This window comes from Aquarana catesbeiana, linkage group LG04 (genome assembly GCF_042186555.1).
Source record: "Aquarana catesbeiana isolate 2022-GZ linkage group LG04, ASM4218655v1, whole genome shotgun sequence".
In the NCBI taxonomy this organism is placed as follows: Eukaryota; Metazoa; Chordata; class Amphibia; order Anura; family Ranidae; genus Aquarana; species Aquarana catesbeiana.
The window spans coordinates 384,077,143-384,098,178 of NC_133327.1; the positions used below are offsets into that span (position 1 = coordinate 384,077,143).

At 41.7% G+C, this 21,036-nt stretch overlaps 1 protein-coding gene across 4 annotated transcripts in view; it reads right to left on the bottom strand.

Annotated features, from left to right (window-relative positions):
• GOPC (golgi associated PDZ and coiled-coil motif containing) overlaps positions 1-21,036 on the bottom strand; it is a 67,139-nt gene that overhangs the window by 25,709 nt on the left and 20,394 nt on the right. For 2 of the 4 annotated variants that reach the window (XM_073627148.1, XM_073627149.1), the window contains exons 2-3: positions 11,789-11,953; positions 7,724-7,747 (exon numbers count right to left, since the gene is read on the bottom strand). In XM_073627148.1, coding sequence (XP_073483249.1) covers positions 7,724-7,747; positions 11,789-11,953 — 189 coding nt within the window. The remainder of the gene's footprint in view (positions 1-7,723; positions 7,748-11,788; positions 11,954-21,036) is intronic. The other 2 variants (XM_073627152.1, XM_073627151.1) reach the window with 1 other exon arrangement.

The following is a 21,036-nucleotide window of genomic DNA, read 5'->3' on the forward strand; positions in this document are numbered from 1 at the left end:
AGGGCAATACCTCATCCTGTCCCCACTGTTCCCCTAGTAAGGGGTTTGGAGTGGGAGAGAGGGATCTAGCCCGCTTCTTATCCCCTTTAATGGAGGATGCGATTAAAACCCCTAATCTTCCTTCTAAGCCCTGCAGGGCAGAGAAAAATTCATCTTCAGTCACGTATACAGGGGCTGAAGTGTGAGAAGCCGTTGCACCACCAATTGCTTCCAATGACTCACCCTGGCTTGCCATGTCAGGTATCTCCAGAGAGGATGACAATGTGGAGGCATGTCTGAAGTTACCAGCGCCTGGGGGTGGTTTTGGTGCCTTAGTAGTAAGCAAAGCACAAAAAGCAAAAGGTACTCTAAGAACTGTTCTATTTACTTGAACAATAATAGGAAAAACAGTGGTAGCATAGAATGATCTAATGCTAAACAATAAGTTATTTCCTGTACTGCAAATGCCTGTGTAAACCCCTCACGTGCACCAGCGCTTCTGTGTCCTGTGGCAGCCTTGCTTCAGCTGCTCTGATAGACACTGTCTGTTTCCCAGAGTATCAGCTTTAAGCTTTTTCAGGTGTGAGCCTGATTGTCTATGCGCCACACCCTTTCCTGTGCTTTAGCAAGAGTCACCTCAGAGGGGAGGCGGGGGAAAGGGGACTTACACAGCCTTTTTATCAGCTTTTCAGATTTATGCTTGTTTAAACATAACATGTTTTCCTATCCACTCAGTTTCCCCATTTAGGGGGAGAGGAGACCCCCCCCCCCCCTTCCAGCTGCTGAGACACACACTGTATTAGCACAGATTTAAACAGGGTCTATACACTATTACTCCCTCTAGAGGAGTTTAAGGCATTTTACAATATAATTGAAAGAAAAGTCATAGGTGGACTTTGCAGTTCCTATGCTTTCCTCTTACCTTTTCCTTGCTGCAGGATACTGCTGTTAACAGACAGATCCAAACTTCACCCATCACAGTGGGGCCCTTTTAATAGGGGTTCCACTCCTTTGGACCATGTATAGCACCCCTCAGGACAGCTTTAGGTAATGTAGCAAGACCAAAAAGAGTCCTGGTTCCTAGGGTCCAGCCCTCAAAGAGGAGCGTTACAGGCTAAACCTTGTTCTTCTATGCGAGGCCCGGGTACCATCCTGGAGCCACAGTGGTGGGATAGATACGGTTGTGGAAGCTTTTTTAAATCCTGCATGGATCCCTCCTGGAGCTCCGCAGAGCACATCTTCACTCGTGCCAACACCTTTAGACACTGGCAAAAAAACTGAGGTACTCCTGGAAGGAGGAGGGGTTATATAGGGGAGTCAACTTCCTGTATTGGGTGTGCCAGTGTCAACACCTGAAGGTAGCTATAACCCACCAAGTAAATACTTAAGGCTCTGTGTCCTATGATGTACGATAAAGAAAGAGAACAGGATACTTTTTCATACAAGTACATTGTACAGCAGGCACATATCAAGAATATGAAATGCCGGAGTAACAAACACTTTAAGTCTAAGAAGTTTCAGAAGGGACTCCTCTATGGAGCCTGCTGAAGCGCACTGAAGGTATGTGCACCACCTATGCCAGTCTCCTCTAAAGCTGCTCTTAGCTACAACCACACTCCTGCTTCTACTATGTACAATGCAGGATTAACCGCCCTGCCCTATACTCGATGACCAAGGCCCAAAGTCCAGAGCTTTAGGGAGAGGAAGAGAGTGCGGGAGCCTGCTGGAGTGTGGATTCAAGTAAGTAATCCAGCCTTTTCTGGAACCCAAGTCATAATAAACATTTAACCTTTGTAGTGCAGTGAGGGTGCCACCTGCAAAGTTTTTTTTCCCTGTTGTTCCAAAGCCAGGCTTTAAGTCATACAGATATAACTTATAAGGCAACATTTCCCTTTCTTTATGGTCTCAAAAAAAAAAAAAAAAAAATTAATTAAACATATTCCCCCATCCACACAACCAAGGTGGATAGCTGAATCCCCCCTTCAGGAACACTGCCCCCTGACAGCTGTACCTGTGACTGTCAGAATACATTGATCAGTGGCTGATCGTTCCAAAATTCTCTGACATGTCTCAGAGAAGTTAAACTAATCGACTTTTATGAGGTGGGGTGGCCACAAACTGATATAAATTCTGCCAGTCCCTGCTGCCCCAGCTAAAATGTTGATCGGTGTATATATAAGAGGTCAATTTGGTGTTTTTTACTTAATCGGCATCAGCCGATTGTGCTGATAAAAAAGGCCGATATCAGCGGACTTGCAAATGACTTCTGTAATAGAAGTCAATACAAGTTGCCTGAAAACTTCTGTGAAGAGACTTCTCTCCTCCTCTGGGCAGCCTGCCAAATCTGATAAAAAGAACCTGAAGGATACAATGTTTACACTCATCAATGGACTGAGCTCTGTGTGGAGAAGTTCTCAGTTTAACCATTTAAAGACTAAATCTTTTCTGACATTTGTTGCTTACAAGTAAAAATCCTGTATTTTCTGCTAGAAAATCACTTAGAACCCCCAAAAATTATATATTTTTTTTACAGAGACCCTAGGGAATAAAAGAGCGGTTGTTGCAATATTTTATGTCACACGGTATTTGCGCAGCGGTCTTTCAAATGCAATATTTTTTGAAAAAATACACTAATAAATTGAAAAAAAAAACTAAGCAGTAAAGTTAGCCCATTTTTTTTTCATCCAAAAGTTTTGATTACCTGTTTTTGTGTATTTAATATTTAAGATAGTTTTTTTTTTTTTTTTAATCTAAATTCTACATACAAGTGAACTGATTGGAGGTTTTGTTTAATAAATGTTTAAATTTAAAAAATTTTCTGTATCATCTAAGGTTGCTTTCACACTGGAGCAGGCATGCGTTGACGGTAAAACGCTGCTAGTTTTAGCGGCGCTTTACCATCATTTTAGCGGCGCTATTCGGCTGCTATAGCAGGGCGCTTATAACCCAGCTAGCAGCCGAGGAAGGGGTTAAATGCGCCGCTGCCGAAACGCTTTGCAGGCGCTTCGGCAGCGGTGCGCATTCATTTCAATGGGCAGGAGTGGTGGAGCAGCGGTATACACTGCTCCAAAGATGCCGCTTTCAGGACTTTTTTTTAACATCCTGCCAGCGCATCGCCTCAGTGTGACAAAAAAAAAAAAAAAAAAAAAAAATCGGCCTAATATATCGGCATCGGCTAGAGAAAAACCCATATCGGTCAACCTCTAAAATAATAATATATATATATATATATATATATATATATATATATATATATATATATATATATATATATATATATATATATATATATATATATATATATATATATATACATACATACATACATACATACATACACACACACACACACACATACACAATCCCGGTTTCCCATAACATCCAAGTACCACAGTATTAGCTGTGACTAATAAATGACATGAAGACAATTCATATGACAAAAAAACAAATAAAAACTAAACTATGGTTGCAGGCTAAAATATACTAGATACACATGTCTTTAAGCTAAAGCAAACTATTAAACCGGTTAACATAAAACAATATAAAACCTGTAAGAAAAAGCACACAAGCGTGTGTCTACTGCTACACATTCATTCACACATACATGAGCTAGACAGACAGACCCCTTGTAGTAAAACTGAACTGACTTTTTCTCAAGCAGGTGGAAACAAACTTTCTGGATTGACTTAGAAATTAGATGAGGCAATACACGCTAATAAGCGATATAAAAGTCATAAATGTTATGCAAGTAACCAGCAAGAAAAACAGATATAATACAACTCTTATTAGTGTAACCACATCAAACCACTGCAATCAATTAGTCAATTGTGAGTTTTAAAGTGATTCTGTCATTTAATTCTAAATAATTTTTTCTCACTGCCTGCTACATTAAATAGATTGCTGAATTGATCTTCAGCATCCATTTCTGGCACTGCAGCAACCTAGTATCCTATTGCGCTCTATTCCTTCTGAACCACTGTAGGTTAGAGCTGCACAATTAATCTTTAAAAAAATCGTGATCTCGATTCAACCCCCCCTCACGATCTCTATTGTAGAGTTTGCCGATTCTTTCATGGAGAGACTTATGTGCTCACTCAGCTGTCAAAAGAAAACATCTGGACAGTCTGCCAAGTTTTTCACATGAAACACTGTAACTAACTCTTCCTTCTTAGATCAAAGGGATAAACTTCTGTGTGTAAAGAAAAAAATCCAGGCAGTCTGCCAAGTTTTTAAACAATGTGTAAATGCAGGAAGTTTAACCACTTAAAGTCTAAATCTTTTTCTGACACTTGTTTAAGTTAAAATCAACATTTGCTAGAAAATTACTTGGAACCCCCAAACATTATATATATTTTAGCAGAGACCCTAGGGTATAAAATGTAAATCGCTGCAATATTTTATGTCAGACTGTATTTGCCCAGCGGTCTTTCAAACGCAATTTTTTGGGAAAAAATACACTTCAATATAAAAAAAAAAAAAAAAAAAGTTAGCCCAATTTTTTTTTTTGTTTTAATGTGAAAGAGGATGTTACGCCGCGAGAATCGTGATCTATCTTCTAAGCGAAAAAATAGTGATTCTCATTTTAGCCAGAATCGTGCAGCTCTACCGTAGGTCACTACTGTGTCTTGCAATGACGGAGGCACATAATCTGACCAGGCTATCATGGATCAGAAGCCATAATAAACATGGCGAGTTTAAACAGGGGAAGACAGGATCAGCCAGGTATTGTACAATATAGAAAGGGACAATTAACATGGTAAGAGCACTGTGCTAATGTTTTAACTGCCAATTGCGCAGTCATGCAACACAAATTTGGATTTCTTTTGGTGGCATTTGATCACCACTGGACGTTTTTGTTATATAAATGAAAAAAAAAAAAATTATTTTATATATATATATATATATATATATATATATATATATATATATATATATATATATATATATATATATATATATATATATTTTTTTTTTTTTTTTTTATTATCTGCCACTCCTAGTGGGACTAGGTGCGGTGGGCAATCTGACCCCAACAGACACTGGGTGGGAACTGACATCACCAGTGACATTAATATAGTGATCAGTTTTAATACAATCACTGTACTATTGACACTTGCTGGGAAGGGGTGGGGGGTAATCAAGAGGTTAAGTGCCTAACAAGTCTTAATATGTGCTGTTTTTTTAATTAAAAAATCCATTTGCTCCTTCTTCCCGTTTTGCAGGGAGAACAAACATAGATCTTTCTCTCTGTACAGAGCCCTGTGTTGTGCGTCAAAATAGGGCTCTGGGCTGTGATTGGACACAACCGATCAGCAGGTCTCAGCCATGAATCATTGGCTTGGACCCACTGACAAAATCCCATCCAATCACAGCGGGAGTTGTTGGTAGATGGAAGGGGGGGGGGGGGTACGCACATGCTCTGAATCCAAAGCAGGGAGCGATTTACAGGTAAGTTGCAGTTTCTGTATGAGCCACCGGTCTGCAGAGCAATGCGGGTGGTCCCGAAGTGGTTAAAATTAGCCCCCTTTGTCCCTCCCTCCCTCTCAGAGTAGGGTTGCCACATCATCCCTTTAATCCAGGACACACATTAATTACACAGGCTCTGTGGCTGATTAAGATGGTAATTAAACTCACTTGGTGCCTTATCTGCATTAAATCAGCCTAAGAACATGTTTAATTAATATGTGTCCTGGATTAAAAGGGATGATGTGGCAGCCCTATCTCAGAGTGACTTTGCTGCCTGTGAGCTGTCTAATCTAAAATATAAAACATCAGGTGCAGAGGAAGAGGGGAGAGAGAAGAAAGCGGACACCAAGATTTGAACGACTACATTGGATCTTTCAATCTTAATTGCTACACATTGTCTGCAGCTACAGAAGTCCATGGGGGATGTTACAGTTACAAGTAATGTAACATAGCCCCCTTTAGTGTAATATATATATATATATATATATATATATATATATATATATATATATATATATATACATATATACATACACACACACACACACACACACACACACACACACACACATACTGCAAAAGTATTTACACCCCCCCCCCCCCCCCTTGGCATTTATCGTGTTTTGTTGCCTCAAACCTAGAATCAACATGGATTGTTTGAGGATTTGCATCATTTAGTTTACAGAACATGTCCACAACTTTGAAGATTTTTTTTTTTTAAATGTGAAGCAAACAACAAATAGGACAAAATACCAGAAAAAGTCAATGTGCATAACTATTCACCCCCCTAAAGTCAATACTTTGTAGAGCCACCTTTTGCGGCTATCACAGCTCCAAGTCGCATTGGATAAGTCACTATGAGCTTGCCACATCTTATCACTAGGGTTTTTGCCCATTCCTCCTTGCAAAACTGCTCCAGCTCCTTCAAGTTGGATGGTTTGCGCCTGTGAACAGCAATCTAAGTCTGACCATAGATTTTCTATTGGATTGAGGTCTGGGCTTTAACTAGGCCATGCCAACATATTTACAGGTTTCCCCTTAAACCACTCAAGTGTTGCTTTAGCAGTGTGTTTGGGGTCGTTGTCCTGCTGGAAGGTGTCTGTCCTAACCTCAAATCACAGAGTGGTACAGGTTTTGCTCAAGAATATCCCTGTATTTAGCACCATCCATCTTTCCCTCAACTCTGACCAGTTTCCCAGTCAGGACTGCTGAAAAACATCTCCACAGCATGATGCTGCCAGCACCATGATGGTGTTCTTTGGGTGATGTGATGTGTTGGGTTTGCGCCAGACATAGCGTTTTGATGGCCAAAAATTTCAATTTTAGTCTCAGACCAGAGCACCTACCTCCATACATTTTGGGAATCTTCCACATGCCTTTTTGCAAACTCAAAAACATGCCATTTTGTTTTTTGCTGAAAGTAATGGCTTTCTTCTGGCCACTCTGCCATAATCCCAAGCTCTATGGAGCGTACGGCTTATTGTCGTCCTATGTACAGATACTCCAGTCTCTGCTGTGGAACTCTGCATCTCCTCCAGGGTTACCTTAGGTCTCTGTGCTCCCTCTCTGATTAATGCCCTCCTTGCCCGGTCCGTGAGTTTTTGTGTGCGGCCGTCTCTTGGCAGGTTTGCTGTTGTGCCATGTTCTTTCCATTTGGTTATGATAGATTTGATGATGCTCCTAGGGATCAAAGATTTGTATTTTTTTTTTTTTTTTTTTTTTTTTTTTTTTTTATAACCTTGGTCTTCATGGCAGCGTTTGGTTAGTGGTGCCTTAGGTGGTGCAGCCTCTGGGGCATTTCAAAAAGGTGTGTATATGTAATGACAGATCATGTGACACTTAGATTGCACACAGGTGGACATCATTTCACTAATTATGTGACTTCTGAAGGTAATTGGGTGCACCAGAGATTTGTATGGGCTTCATAACAAAGGGGGTGAATACATACGCACATGCCAATTATCAGTTTATTTCTGAAAAATAGTTTTATGTATATATTTTTCTAAAATTTTACTTCACAAACTTAGACTATTGTGTTCTGATCCATCACATATAAGTCAGATTAAAAAAAAAACATTGAACTATAGGCTGTAATGTAACAAAACAGGTAAAAAGCCAAGGGGGGTGAATACTTTTGCAAGGCACTGTATATTTGTGGAGGGATGGCCTTACTAAAGATTAGCACAGCTAAACTTAAAAACATAAGAAATACAAGACATTCTAAAAGTCAGACAAGAAGTTAGTGCTACAGATGGTGACAGAACGGTGTCATACTCACCATGACTTCCAGAGTAGGGACAGACTTAAGGCAAGAGGAGAAAGAGACATTTCTGGTTAGGCTGGACATTGTTAGGAAAACAGGATAGAGAATTCGAAAAAGAACTCTGAAAAGGTCTGACAAAATAGTTGAACTGTTTAAAATCAGCCAAATTATTAAAGCAAAGCAAATAAATCAAGTTGATGGCCATTAAGCTGAACATAAAAATGAAAGCTGAACATTGGCCTTACCATCAGTGTTGTACATCTGTACAGGCGTCTTTCCTGTACTGAAATGACTTGTACCCATTTCACTCTCTGCACGAGCTCAGATTGTGCATTAGAAACTGCAGCAATTCAGATAAAGCCCACCTCATTTCCTGGCTGGAAATCTAGCCCTCTACCTTCCCAGTCTTACGGTCCCTGGTCTGTCCTTTCATTTACTGGATCTAAGTACATTTGAACATGACATCCACCCATCCAAGCATTTTGTTTGATATTTGCATAACTCCTCCCAAGAGTAAGCCCGCTTGCATCAAGGCTGAAGGCTTTTAAGAGGGGTACTGAAGCAGGGTGCTGTATTGTTTGCAGGAATCTATGCACCCTACCCTGATTGCCCCACCTAGTGGTGACTGGGTATGTAGTGAAACTTCAGAGGTTTTATTTAAAGTGGGATTCCGGCTTTGAAAAAAAAATATTTAAAGTCAACAGCTACAAACACTGTAGCTGCTGACTTTAAATAAGCACACTTACCTGTCCTGGGTGCCCGCGATGTCGGCCACCCGAGGCCGCACATGCGCCGTTTCCTACTGCGCATGAAGCTGCGCGACTCGCGCAGCGCTTTGTGAATGGGACGCGATATGTTGTGGGACACACACAGTTCCCATAACACACCGCGCCCCATTCACCAGAAGATAATGTGGGGAGGAGAAGACTGAAGATCACCGTGGCATAGGAAGAGGCAGATTAGGAAGACTGCCTAGCAACAGCCATTTGTAAGTTAAACATTTGTGTTTTTTTTTTGTTTTTTCCCTCCATTTTTTTTTTAGGTATTTTTTTCTGCAATTTTTTTTTTTTTTTAAGGGTGGATTCCACTTTAAATATTAGCATGCTGAGAGGGAAAGCAGAAACCAGAGAAGGCAAATAAAATATGAGTAAGAAAAAGAAAGATTAAGACAAAAAAAAAAAAAAATTTATATTTATAAATGTGATTTTGCCCATAGAGAAAAAAGTTGCCGATAAAGGTGCCGAAAACGTACGTGATTTTGCTGTGATTTTACTGTGCTTATTTATGGTGTGGGGTTTTTTTTATAGATCATGCGACTCAAAAACCACATCGAAAACGTAACGCTGGTACATTATTGCTGCGTTTACAATGCATTTCACCGGGGAGGTGCGTTTTTGGCCCCGGCTCATTTTTTTTACCAAAAATGTAGCAAGCAAGATTTTTAACACCACAACAGAAGCACAATGAACCAGTGTGAAGACATTAATAGAATTTAAAAGGCATGCCTTTTTCTTGAGCTAAAAGGTGCCAATAACAAATTGATATTACCGTAATTAAAAAGTTGAATACAAAACAATTATATATAAAAATATATATTGTTTTTAACAACTGTCATTTTCGGTTTTGGCGAAGTGCATCCTGAAGTTTCGGCACCAAAATTTACATTCGGTGCACCTCTGATAAAAGGTATATACTGTAAAACAATACACACTGTAACCACATATTCATAATGCCACATAGTTCACTTCAGGATACAACATGCCAAAGCAGTTACAGATAAGACTAAACTTTACAACAAGTCCTAGTTATCACGAGTGAAATGTTTTATTCAGAATTACTTTTAATATAACCTTTAGGCCCTCTTTCACACAGGAGATTAGCTGTAAATACTGTATACCAGTGGCAAGAATCAGCACATTAAACAGGTGTATGTAAATAGTGGCAGCTGCTCAGCCTGTACAAAGCAATGACAGGCTGACAACAGCCATCGCTGTTTGCATGTAGCCACACCTGCAGTTAGGGACGGACAGCCAAGTCTGGTCACATATTCACATAGTCCTGCTATTCTAGCCATTAAAGGCTGCTACAGCAGGAATCCGATGCATGCAGGCAATTGCCTGTGCAAAGAGCGCCGATAACCTACACTACTAAAAATTTACATTTCAGAACTAAAGCTAGCTTCTTATATCTCTTGGAGCCTGGCAAGAACTCATCCAACAGCTTGTATTTTCATCATTCCCCATATGACCACAAGCCTGTGCCAACAGATTTTCATATCATCGTTTAAGTACATCTAAAACCCAAAACTTTGAATAAAAAAAAAACAAAAACACAAAAATAAAACAAACGCACAACTAAATGACAAAATGTATCCCACTGGGGAGAATTGCCTTCACTCCTTGTCCCGTAGACAATAGAAAGAACAAAACAGAAATCTCAGACAGTCATCAGAAAAAATATCAAATAAAAAAAGGCCTCTTATTGGAAGAATTCACCCTCTTTGGTGATTTTCTGTCACTTTCCATCCTCTTGACGATGGTCACCAGGACACAGAGGGTGAACCTCCGACAGTGAAACGAACAGCAATAAAAACCAGACAAAAAAAAAAAAAAAAAAAAAAACTCAAAAACCACTCTATCCTAAACAAAATTTTAAATAAATGGTTTTATATACACTTAAAAGGGTCACTAAACCCACATCATACTCAGTCGCTGAGATTCTTTTTCTGCAAAAAAAAAATGCTGATCCTGCTGCTCTTTATTTCCACCTTCTGTTCATGTCCCCAACTCAGATAGGGATTTCACAGCTGTGGTGGCAACTCTGCACATGCTCAGTTTTCAGTGAGTTTCTATGCTGAGCACTTCCTCACAATCACAAACGAGCAGCCCATGTGACTATAGAGTCACACATGTGAGCATATACACAGTGGTAAATGACAGTCCACTCACTCCCTCCCTCCCTCTTCGATGCCCACTAACGAACTAAGCACAATGGGGGTGGGATGTTACATGTAGATTAATGGAGGCTTCACCTCCCTCTTATTCTAAGATTAATGGAAAAGTGTGACTCAGCCTGTGACTGACAGGAATCAGCCCACACCATGTTATTGCCAACAAATAATAATAAAGATTTGATTTCAAATGTTTATTGGTAAGACCATTTAAAACAGATTGATATTATTTTTTACTCTGCGTTCCAAAGGTTGTTTTTTTTTTTTTTTTTTTTTTAAACGTGACCAGCAGCAGAGGACTATAAGCTCCTCCTGTGTACATTTCCCTGCAGACAGGTTGAGAAGGATTTAGGTCAAGTGACAGCGGTATATTCATTTGGAAAAAAGGTACTCAGAATTGTTTTTTTTTTTTATTAAAATATAAACTGTGCCATCAACATACAGAAATAGAAGGGTCAGTGTAAATTAAACAGTGTTTGATTAGTATCACTTTAACGCACTATCTTCTATATAAGTGAATCTAAAACCCAAATGTTTTTTCCAGTTTTAGATGGAGAGGGGATAGAGCCCCTGTAATTCCAGTTTTAGATGGAGAGGGGATAGAGTCCCTGTAAAGGTTTTTCTTGCTGTTTTTGTCCCTGTTCGGGAGATTTAGTCTCTTTCTTCTGATGACCATTATCACTAAAACCGACAGTGACCATAAGATTAATAGATAGTCAATATTCCAGCAAATACAATTGTTTCAGTTAGGGTATTGCCTACACTTTAAAGATTTCCTATTACTTCCTGTTGTGGCTACAGCACCGAAGTGAAGGGAAATTTCCCCAATAGGGCGCACATGCAAAAAGAACCACAAACGTTTACCGCTTCCCTAATATATCCATGAACAAAATGGCATTGTGTACATTTTAAGATGAATGAATTTGGTGAAAATGGCACCTCTTTACCTTTGTAAGCATCGGAGCAGTGGACTAAGCACAGTGATCTTCAAAAAATATGGAAAGTCAGATAGTGTGTAGTATAAATTGCCACTGCCAGCATGTGAAATTTAAATATCATTGTAAGTTGAACTGACCTGTCTTTTTTCTTAAATAGGGTTGTTCAAAAACTAATGTGAGATTACATCTTACCAGTTTGGCTTTGATGGCTCCGGAATCCACATTTTGTCCTGTCTTGGAATGCAGCTGTAATTGCACTGCATGGAGCTGAAGCAACTGATCATGCACCTCTTTCTCCAACACTGCCTTCTCTGCTTGAACCTCCGTCAGCTCCGATTTAAAATCTACAAGCTGAGCCTGCAAAATTGAAGAAATGTCTGCAATTAAAAGGATGACAGCAACAAATAGTCAATATAACCTAATAATTATATATATATATATATATATATATATATATATATATATATATATATATATATACACATATATACATACATACATACATACATACATACATACATACATACATACATATACATACACATATATACACACACACACACACACACACACACACACACACTGCAGATTAGGTGACTGGCCTTGAAAAAAAATTAAAAAGAAATTGCGCAAGGTAAGGAAGAATGCACATAAAATTTAAATGGTCACAGGGAGGAAAGAAAAAAAACAAAAAAAAACAATACAAGAAATTCGAGTTAACTTGTTTTTCAGTAGTATTTCAGGACAGCACCTGAGAAATCATGGCTCCTCCCCCAACAGGAAACACCTCATCAAAGCTTTAACAGGAGGCCTCCATGTAGTTTCCTTCAGTTGTTTGTAGAGAACCTCCAGCCTTGGCTGAAACATATGCCATAGTTAATCCTTAGTAAACGGCAAAAATAAATAAAGATAAGGAAGAGGGCGGGTTATTGCTGTCCTGAAAGACTATTGGAAAACAAGTTACTGGTAAGTCTAACTTGAATTTTCCCAAAACGTCTTTCAGGACAGCACCCGAGAGGACAAATCGAGACTTACCCCATTTAGGGTGGGACAACAGCCTGCAAGCCTTCCGAGAGCCTGGTCCCCAGCCATCAGGATGTCTAACCTATGACGGGCAAAGGTCATCAGGCTCGTCCACGTAGCTGCTTTACAGATCTGTTCGGAGGGTGGGGCACCAGCTTTGTCTGCCCAACTCACCGCCAAAGCTCTTGTAGAATGAGCCCGAATCCCAACTGGACTCTCTTGGCCTGAAAGGGAATAGCCCTCTGTGATAGCCATTCTCAACCATCTGGCAATGTTTCCTCTGGTAGCTTGGCTTCCTTTCTTACTACCAGCATATGAAACAAATAATGCATCTGAACACCTTAAGTCTTTAGTGGCTTCAAGGTAACTTAAGACTGCTCTCTTAACATCCAAGGTATGGAATCCTTTCTTCTTTCCTGATGGATTACAGCAAAACGTAGGCAGTATAATCTCCTCAGCTCGATTTTGGACCAAAGAGACTTTCAGTAAAACAATTAGGATCTGTCTTCAGAACAATTCTGTCTGAAAAAAAAAAATAATAATAATAATAATAATAATAATAATAATAATAATAATAATAATAATAATAATATGGCTCCCTGATTGACAAGGCTTGAAGCTCACTAATTCTGTCGCTGTAGCCACTAAAAAAATGTTTTTAATGTAATCAGTCTCAGGGAGGCTAAATTAATAGGTTCAAATGGTCAGGGCTTGTAGAACAACCAATAAGTCCCACTTTGGATGGCTTCAGATCACTACCGGTCTGGACCAGGTGAGGGCCTTGAAGAATCTGATCACTAGGAGTTCTGACGAGATGGATTTCTCCAAAAATACCCCCAGTGTGGCAACCTGAACTTTGAGGGTACAGACTGCCAAGCCCTTATTCGCTCCTTCCTGCAGGAATTCCAGAATAGAATAAATCTCTTTTAAGGATCTGCCGGACACAGTGCACCAGGAGTTAAAAACTTTCCAGACTTTGGAATAAATTGCTCTGGTAACACGCTTTCTGCTAGATAGGAGGGTAGCAACCAACCTATCTGAAAATCCCTCCTTCCTCAAGAGCTGCTCTTCAGAAGCCAAGCTGTGAACTTTAGCTTTGCTACTTCCTGGTGAAGTAAGGGACCTTGTATCCACAGGTCTTATCTCAACGGAAGGTGCCAATATGGTTCGAGTTGCACCTGGAGAAGGGATAAAAACCAAGCTCTCTAGCACCAAGAGTGATGAGGATTACGGTTGTATCCTCCTTCTGGATTTTCCTTATGTCCCGAGGGATAAGCTGAAAAAGGAGAAGGGGGGGGGCATAACAGAGGTGAAACTTCCAGCTGTGCGCAGGAGCATCTAACCCCAGTGATGGCTCAGTTCTGTTCAGGGAGAAAAAAAAACACCTCTGCATTTTCCTGAGTCACAAAGAGATCCACATTTGGCTGGCCCCATTTCTTTACGATCGTATGGAAGATTTCCAGGTTCAATCACCACTCTGCTTCATACACCCGTATTCTGCTGAGGCAGTCCGCTACCCTGTTTAGAGTCCTTTAGATGGACCGCAGACAAGGAAAGATTATGGAGCTTTGCGCATCTTAGAATACTTCCTGCTAGTCACTGAAAAGCTCTGCTTCTAAGGCCCCCGTCTGTTTCTGTAGGCCACCGCCGTGGCGTTGTCCGACAGGACTTGTATGTGAAGTCCCCGCACTTCTCCAACGTCAGTAATGCCATTTCTATTGCTTTTAGTTCCCTCCAATTCAAGGAGCTTACTGCTTCTCTTGAGGACCACAAGCCCATCAACCGCTCATGTGAGCCCCCCAACCCCAGGAGCTGGCATCCATTGTTATTACTTGGACCGGGAAGGACCATAACAGACCTGTTGAAAACTTTGTCTGGTTCTTACACCAAGGACTTCTTCACCGAGGTAGGGATCCTCACTAGTGAATCTTGCTCGTGATCCCAGACTTAACAAGAAACCTTGCGGGGGTCTAAAGTGAAGTCTTGCCCATTAAATTGCAGGTATGGAAGAGGTCAGGCTTCCCAATGCTGGCATGATCTTCCCGATGGACAGGAGCTGACTTAACTGCAACAAGGACACTACTTCCACCAGCTTTTTCTCCTTTTCTTCTGGAAGAAAGATCTTTTGCTCCACTGAGTTGATACGATACCCCAAGAATAACACCTTCTGCGAGGGAATCAGATTCGACTTCTGGAGGTTTAAGATCCATCCTATGGACTCTAGGTGGGTACGAGCTCTGTCCAAGTTCTGCTGAAGCTTTTCCTTGGTTTGAGCAACAAACAGGTTGTCCAGATAAGGAATCACTGAGATTCCTTCTAGACGCAAAGGTGCCAATACTTCAGCCATTACCTTTGTGAACACTCTTGGGGACAGTGACAGGCCAAATAGGAGTGCTCTGAACTGCAGGTGTACCACCTTCTTCCCTACTTTCAATGCCAACCTCAGATATTTTTGGGACCTGGCGGCAATAGGTATGTGGAGGTAGGCATCCTGTAAGTCTATTGATGCCATGTAACACCCTTGGTTCAGGAGGTTTTTTACAGAGAAAATGGAATCCATCCGAAATCTTCTATATTCTACCAATCGATTTTAGCACTTTGAGATTTAGGATGAGACGGAACTTTCCTGAGGGCTTCTGAACAAGGAATACGTGCGAGTAGAAACCTCGGAGGAACTCCCTTGTAGGGACAGGAACCAATTAAAGGGGTTGTAAAGGTAAAAATTTTTTCACCTTAATGCATTCTATGCATTAAGGTGAAAAAACTTCTGACAGAACCGCCGCCCCCAGGCCCCCCGTTTTACTTACCTGACGCCTCGAAAGTCAGCTTCGCGTTCCCGACATCTGTTCCTCCGCTCACCCTGGCCGCTGATTGGCTGCAGTGGATGGATTGAAAGCAGCGCAGCCATTGGCTCGCGCTGCTGTCAATCACATCCGATGACGCGGCGCGCCGGGGGGGCGGGGCCGAGTGATACAGCGAGCGGCTATAGCCGCCGGCTGTATCACGGGAGCGCGCCCGCAAGCACTCACCACCGTGCGAGGGAGCTCGCATTAAGGTGGTGAATGCTTGCGGGGAGGAGCTGAAACAGCCGCCGAGGGACCCCAGAAGACCAGGTTCGGGGCCACTCTGTGCAGAACGAGCTGCACAGTGAAGGTAAGTATAACATGTTTGTTATTTTTAAAAAAAAAAAAAAACACCTTTACAAACGCTTTAATTTCTGAGATCTCAGTTCCTGAATTAGGGACTTCATGGCGAGAGCCTTGGCTGGATCCCTTGGGGCGTTTGTCACCAAAAATCTTTTTGGAGGTTCTTCTGTAAATTTGATCACATATCCCGAGGAGAGCATGTTTAGAATAAACTGGTTTGGTGTAATGCCTCTTCTCTGTGGAAGAAACTCCTGGAGCCTTCCTTCGACTGGGAGGAAGAAGGAGTCACTGCGACACTTTCCGTGAGTCATAGGAGGATTGAAGAGCACTCCACTCCTACCTTTGGGCTTTTGGAAAGACCATGGCTTCCTTTTTCCCTGTGTTTTACTTTCGGGCTGTCCTTTCTGAGGACAAAAAAAACAAAAACAAAAAAAAAAAAAACCACAACTCACTTATGAGTCTGCACCTGCTTCTTCTTGACCGGAAACTATTTCTTTTTATCTGTTCGGTCAAGAATAGATTCTAGTTCTGAACCAAACAGCAAATCCCTCACAACCTGTTTGATGCTGCGTTCCCGGTTCAGGTTTCTAGCCATAAGGCCCTCCTAGCAGAGTTTTTTAGTGCTGCGGACTTAGCCGACATGCGTATGGACTCTGTGGAGGCATCCACAATGTATGACACTACTGCAGATAAGGTTGTAAAGGTGTCCAAAAGCTCCCATTTCGGGGAATCTGCAGTAACATTGGACTTCATCTGGTTAATCCAGTGCTCTAAATTCCTAGCAACACATGTTGTTGCCATTGCTGGCTTCAGATTGGTCATAACCAATTGCCAGGCTCTTTAAAGAAGCAGGTCCATCCTCTTATCCATGGGCTCCTTTAGTGTGCCCATGTCTTCAAAATCAAGGTAAGTGAACTTAAAACCTGCAAGAAAGCGGAATCCAGTTTTGGAACTTTGTTCCAGATAGTCAGGATTTTCCTTGAACGGGAATCTTTTGTGGGCCCGAGAAAAGAAAGGCAGCTCCTCCGGTTCCAGCCATTCTTTTTTAATCATATCTGCGATTATTGAATGGATCGGAAAAGGGCAGCCTTTGGAGTCTCCTAGACCTGTGTACATACGGTCATGCAGGGAGAGCTCCTTCTACTCCTCTATCCCCAAGGTAGCGTGGATTACTTTTAAGAGTCCTCCTACCTCTTCTGATGACAACTGGTACTTAGAGGTGGCATCTGCTTCATTCTCCTCCTCTTCAGAATCTGTCCCATCTGGAGTGGGGAAAGCAGGTTCTTGGGAAGTATCCTGGGAGGTTGGACCACCCACCTGTATCAGAGAAACCCCTTGGGATTCTGAAGTTAGCTGTGGAGCCCTAGGTTCCCCTGAGGGTCTTGGCTCTAATCTCAGGTTTGATCTGAAAGCTTGAGAGGTGGCCAGGAGCTCATCCTTAATGGCTGTAAGCAGATTGCCACAATTTGATGGAGACTTCTCCTTGACTAAATTGGAGATACAATCTGCACAAAGAGTCTTTGTCCAGGCTTCGCTTAATTTTTCTTTGCAAACAGGACACGCTCTCTTGACTGGTTGAACAGAGCTTTTGGCCTGGACAAACAGAAGAAAAATAACAAAAGGAACCACGCTGAAAAGTCCAAAACCCCCAGGTGCACTAGAAACTTACTTCCCTGTGCCCAAGCAAGCCACCACCACCACTTTAGAGTCCCCTGTTAGGCAGAAATGCTAACCCACTAGCCACTGCGCTACATTTACTAGGGAGAGCTCTCACTGGGGGGCCGACCCGAAACCGGAAGTCTTAAGAGCACCAGGTGACCCTGCCCTCTCCCCGTGCGCTTTGCGGCCAGAAAGGACGCGGCGGCTTGACCCGGAAGTGCCGCCTCTTCCTGTGCACTGCACAGGACATGGCCGAGGACTGTCCTCGGCCACCAGAACATTGGAAGCTGCTCAGCTTTGCATTGCAGTTGTCCCGAGATGCAGGCAGCCAACGGGGGCTTCCACACACCGCCCAATAGGTGAAAAAAAATGGGCAACGCTCACAGGCAGGAAGGCTCTCCCAGAGCCCGGAATAGGGAGAGGGAGCCCATGGGACCATCCATCAAGTGGCAAGTGGGAGGATCACTCTCCTAAAAGAAAAAACAGGTGAGAAACCTTTGGTCTCCCATGAAAGCCCTCAGTGATCATGGCTCCCACCAGACGTTCTTCCAGCTGGAGGAAACACTAAATAAAAACTGAAGGAAGCTGCGTGGAGGCCTCCTTTGATTGATGAGGCGTTTCCTGTTGGGGGAGCCATGATCTCTCACGTGCTGTCCTGAAAGACGTTTTGGGAAATATTCTTACTCAAGGCAAAAGAGTTTATTAAAAAAAAAAAAAAATTTGCAAAGCTAATTCGTTTAGCAATATGTCACTGCCCCGCCTTTCCCCCTCATCCAATCACTGAATGCACTGCATTCATTTACAAGTATGAAAAGTGTTCTGTGAATGGCACCCTTGCCAAAACGAACAACGCCTCCCCATGGAGTCCAGCGATCACAGTAGTTGCAGTGACTACCACAGTGAGCCTCCACTTCCCCAGCAGTCTCACATGCATTTCATATGCTGAACCAATGTAACAATGCAATAAAGTCCATATCTTGAATTGACTTTTAACTGAGTACAAAAATAAAGGCAAAGTTAAAGTGGCTGTAAACCCCATTCATGAAATCTGACCTGAGCACATATATCTGCAGTGTTTACTTATCTCTCTCCAAAGCCCTGAGTCTTTCTGCTGCTCTGTTCCTCTGTTAACAGCAGAATAACTTCTGACAAGCTTTCCAACACAGACCATAATGCATCTGGAAATTAATTTGGGGGAGGTAGCTTAGAGATAGATAAGCAGAGAACTTGTCTATTCACAGCAAAGCTCTGCAAGTTTGATTCCTCTGCTTACAAGGATTGGGGGGGGGGGGGGGGGGGGGGGGTAGGTGCTCCTTTCCTCCAATCAGCTCACACACAGTGCATGCCCAGATTGACAAGATGTGCACTTTCTAAAGAATGCAGAAAGCTAAAGACATGCAGATATACATGTAAAACTTTTGTAGGAGGATCTGTTTCATCTCTGTATCATCTGAGGCTGTTCACTTCACTGGGTAGATGTGAGGGTTTACAACCACTTTAAAAGTGGTAGTAAACCACTGAGAAAAAAATAAATAAATAAAACAACCTGCAGGACAAAAAATGGTATAATGTGCTAGTATGCATCACATACTGAAATACAGTTGTGCTCATAAGTTTACATACCCTGGCAGAATTTATAATTTCTCAGCCATTTTTCAGAGAATATAATTGATAACACAAACATTTTTCTGTTACTCATGGCTAGTGTTTGGCTGAAGCCATTTATTATCAATCAACTGTGTTTACTCTTTTTAAATCATAATCGAAACTACCCAAATGACCCTGATCAAAAGATTACATATCCTGGCAATTTTGGCCTGATAACATGCACACAAGTTGACACAAAGGGGTTTGAATGGCTATTAAAAAAGGTAACCCATCCGCACCTGTGATCTGTTTGCTTGTAATTAGTGTGTGTGTATAAAAAGTCAATGAGTTTCTGGACTCCTGACAGACCCTTGCATCTTTCATCCAGTGCTGCACTGATGTTTCTAGATTCTGAGTCATGGGGAAAGCAAAAGAATTGTCAAAGGATCTGTGGGAAAAGGTAGTTGAAATGTATAAAAAACAGGAAAGGGATATAAAAAGATATCCAAGGAATTGAGAATGCCAATCAGCAGTGTTCAAACTCTAATCAAGAAGTGGAAAATTAGGGGTTCTGTTGAAACCAAACCACGGTCAGGTAGACCAACTGATATTACAGCCACAACTGCCAGGAAAATAGTTTGGGGTCCAAAGAAAAACCCACAAATTACTTCAGGTGAAATACAGGACTCTCTGAAAACATGTGGTGTGGCTGTCTCAAGATGCACAATAAGGAGGCACTTGAAGAAACATGGGCTGCATGATCGATTTGCCAGAAGAAAGCCATTACTATGCAAATGCCACAAAGTATCCGGCTTATGATGAGCCAAAAAGCACAGAGACAAGCCTCAAACCTTCTGGCACAAAGTAATTTGGAGTGATGAGACCAAAAATTGAGCTTTTTGGCCTCAACTATAAATGCTTCATTTAGAGTCAAGTCAACAAGGCATATGATGAAAGGTACACCATTCCTACTGTGAAACACGAAGGTAGATCGCTGATGTTGTTTTGGGGATGTGTGCGCTACAAAAGGCACAGGAAATTTTGTCAAAATTGATGGCAAGATGAATGCATTATGTTATCAAAAAATACCGGAGGAACGTTTGCATTCATCAGCCAGGAAGCTGTGCATGGGACGTACTTGGACATTCCAACATGACAATGATCCGAAGCACAAGGCCAAGTCGATTTGGCTACGAAGTTATTGGCTACAGCAGAATAAAGTGAAGGTTCTGGAGTGGCCATCTCAGTCTTCTGACCTAAATGTCATTGAGCCCCTCTGGGGAGATCTCAAACGTGCAGTTCATGCAAGACAGCCCAAGAATTTACAGGAACTGGGAGTACCACAAAACACTTCAAGCTGTCATTGATGTTAAAGGAGGCAATACACGATATTAAGAACCGGGATATGTAAACTTTTGATCAGGGTAATTTGGGTAGTTTCTGTTGTGAATACGATTTAAAAAGAGTAAACACAGTCGATTGATAGTAAATGGCTTCAGCCAAACACTAACCATGAGTGAAAGAAAAGTTTTAGTGTTATTCATATTCTCTGAAAAATGGCCAAGAAATCTTAAATTCTGCCAGGGTATGTAATCTCATTAGCACAACTGTACTTAGCTTAGAACAAATCCCCCGCAGCAGCACCCAGTCACTGCTGAGGGGGCTGACATGTTCCCTTTGCATTTCTTCCAGGTTCGTGGGCTCCAGCACTGTGAGTGGCCGGAGCCGCGATGATGTCATTCCTGTGCATGCGCGGTAGAACTGCACAATTAATCGTTAAAAAATTGTGAGCTCGATTCACCTCCCCTGATGATCTCTCCTGCAGAGGTTGCCAATTCTTTCTTATAAACAAGTGGAGAGACTTTATCTGCTCGCGGGCAGTCTGCCAAGTCTTTAGCTTTAAACATTGTAACTAAGCTTCCTTCTTAGATTCTTCTTAGATCAAAAGGGATATAACTTCTGAGTAAATAAATAAATCCAGGCAGCCTGCCAAGTTTTCAACAACCTGTAAATGCAGGAAGTTTA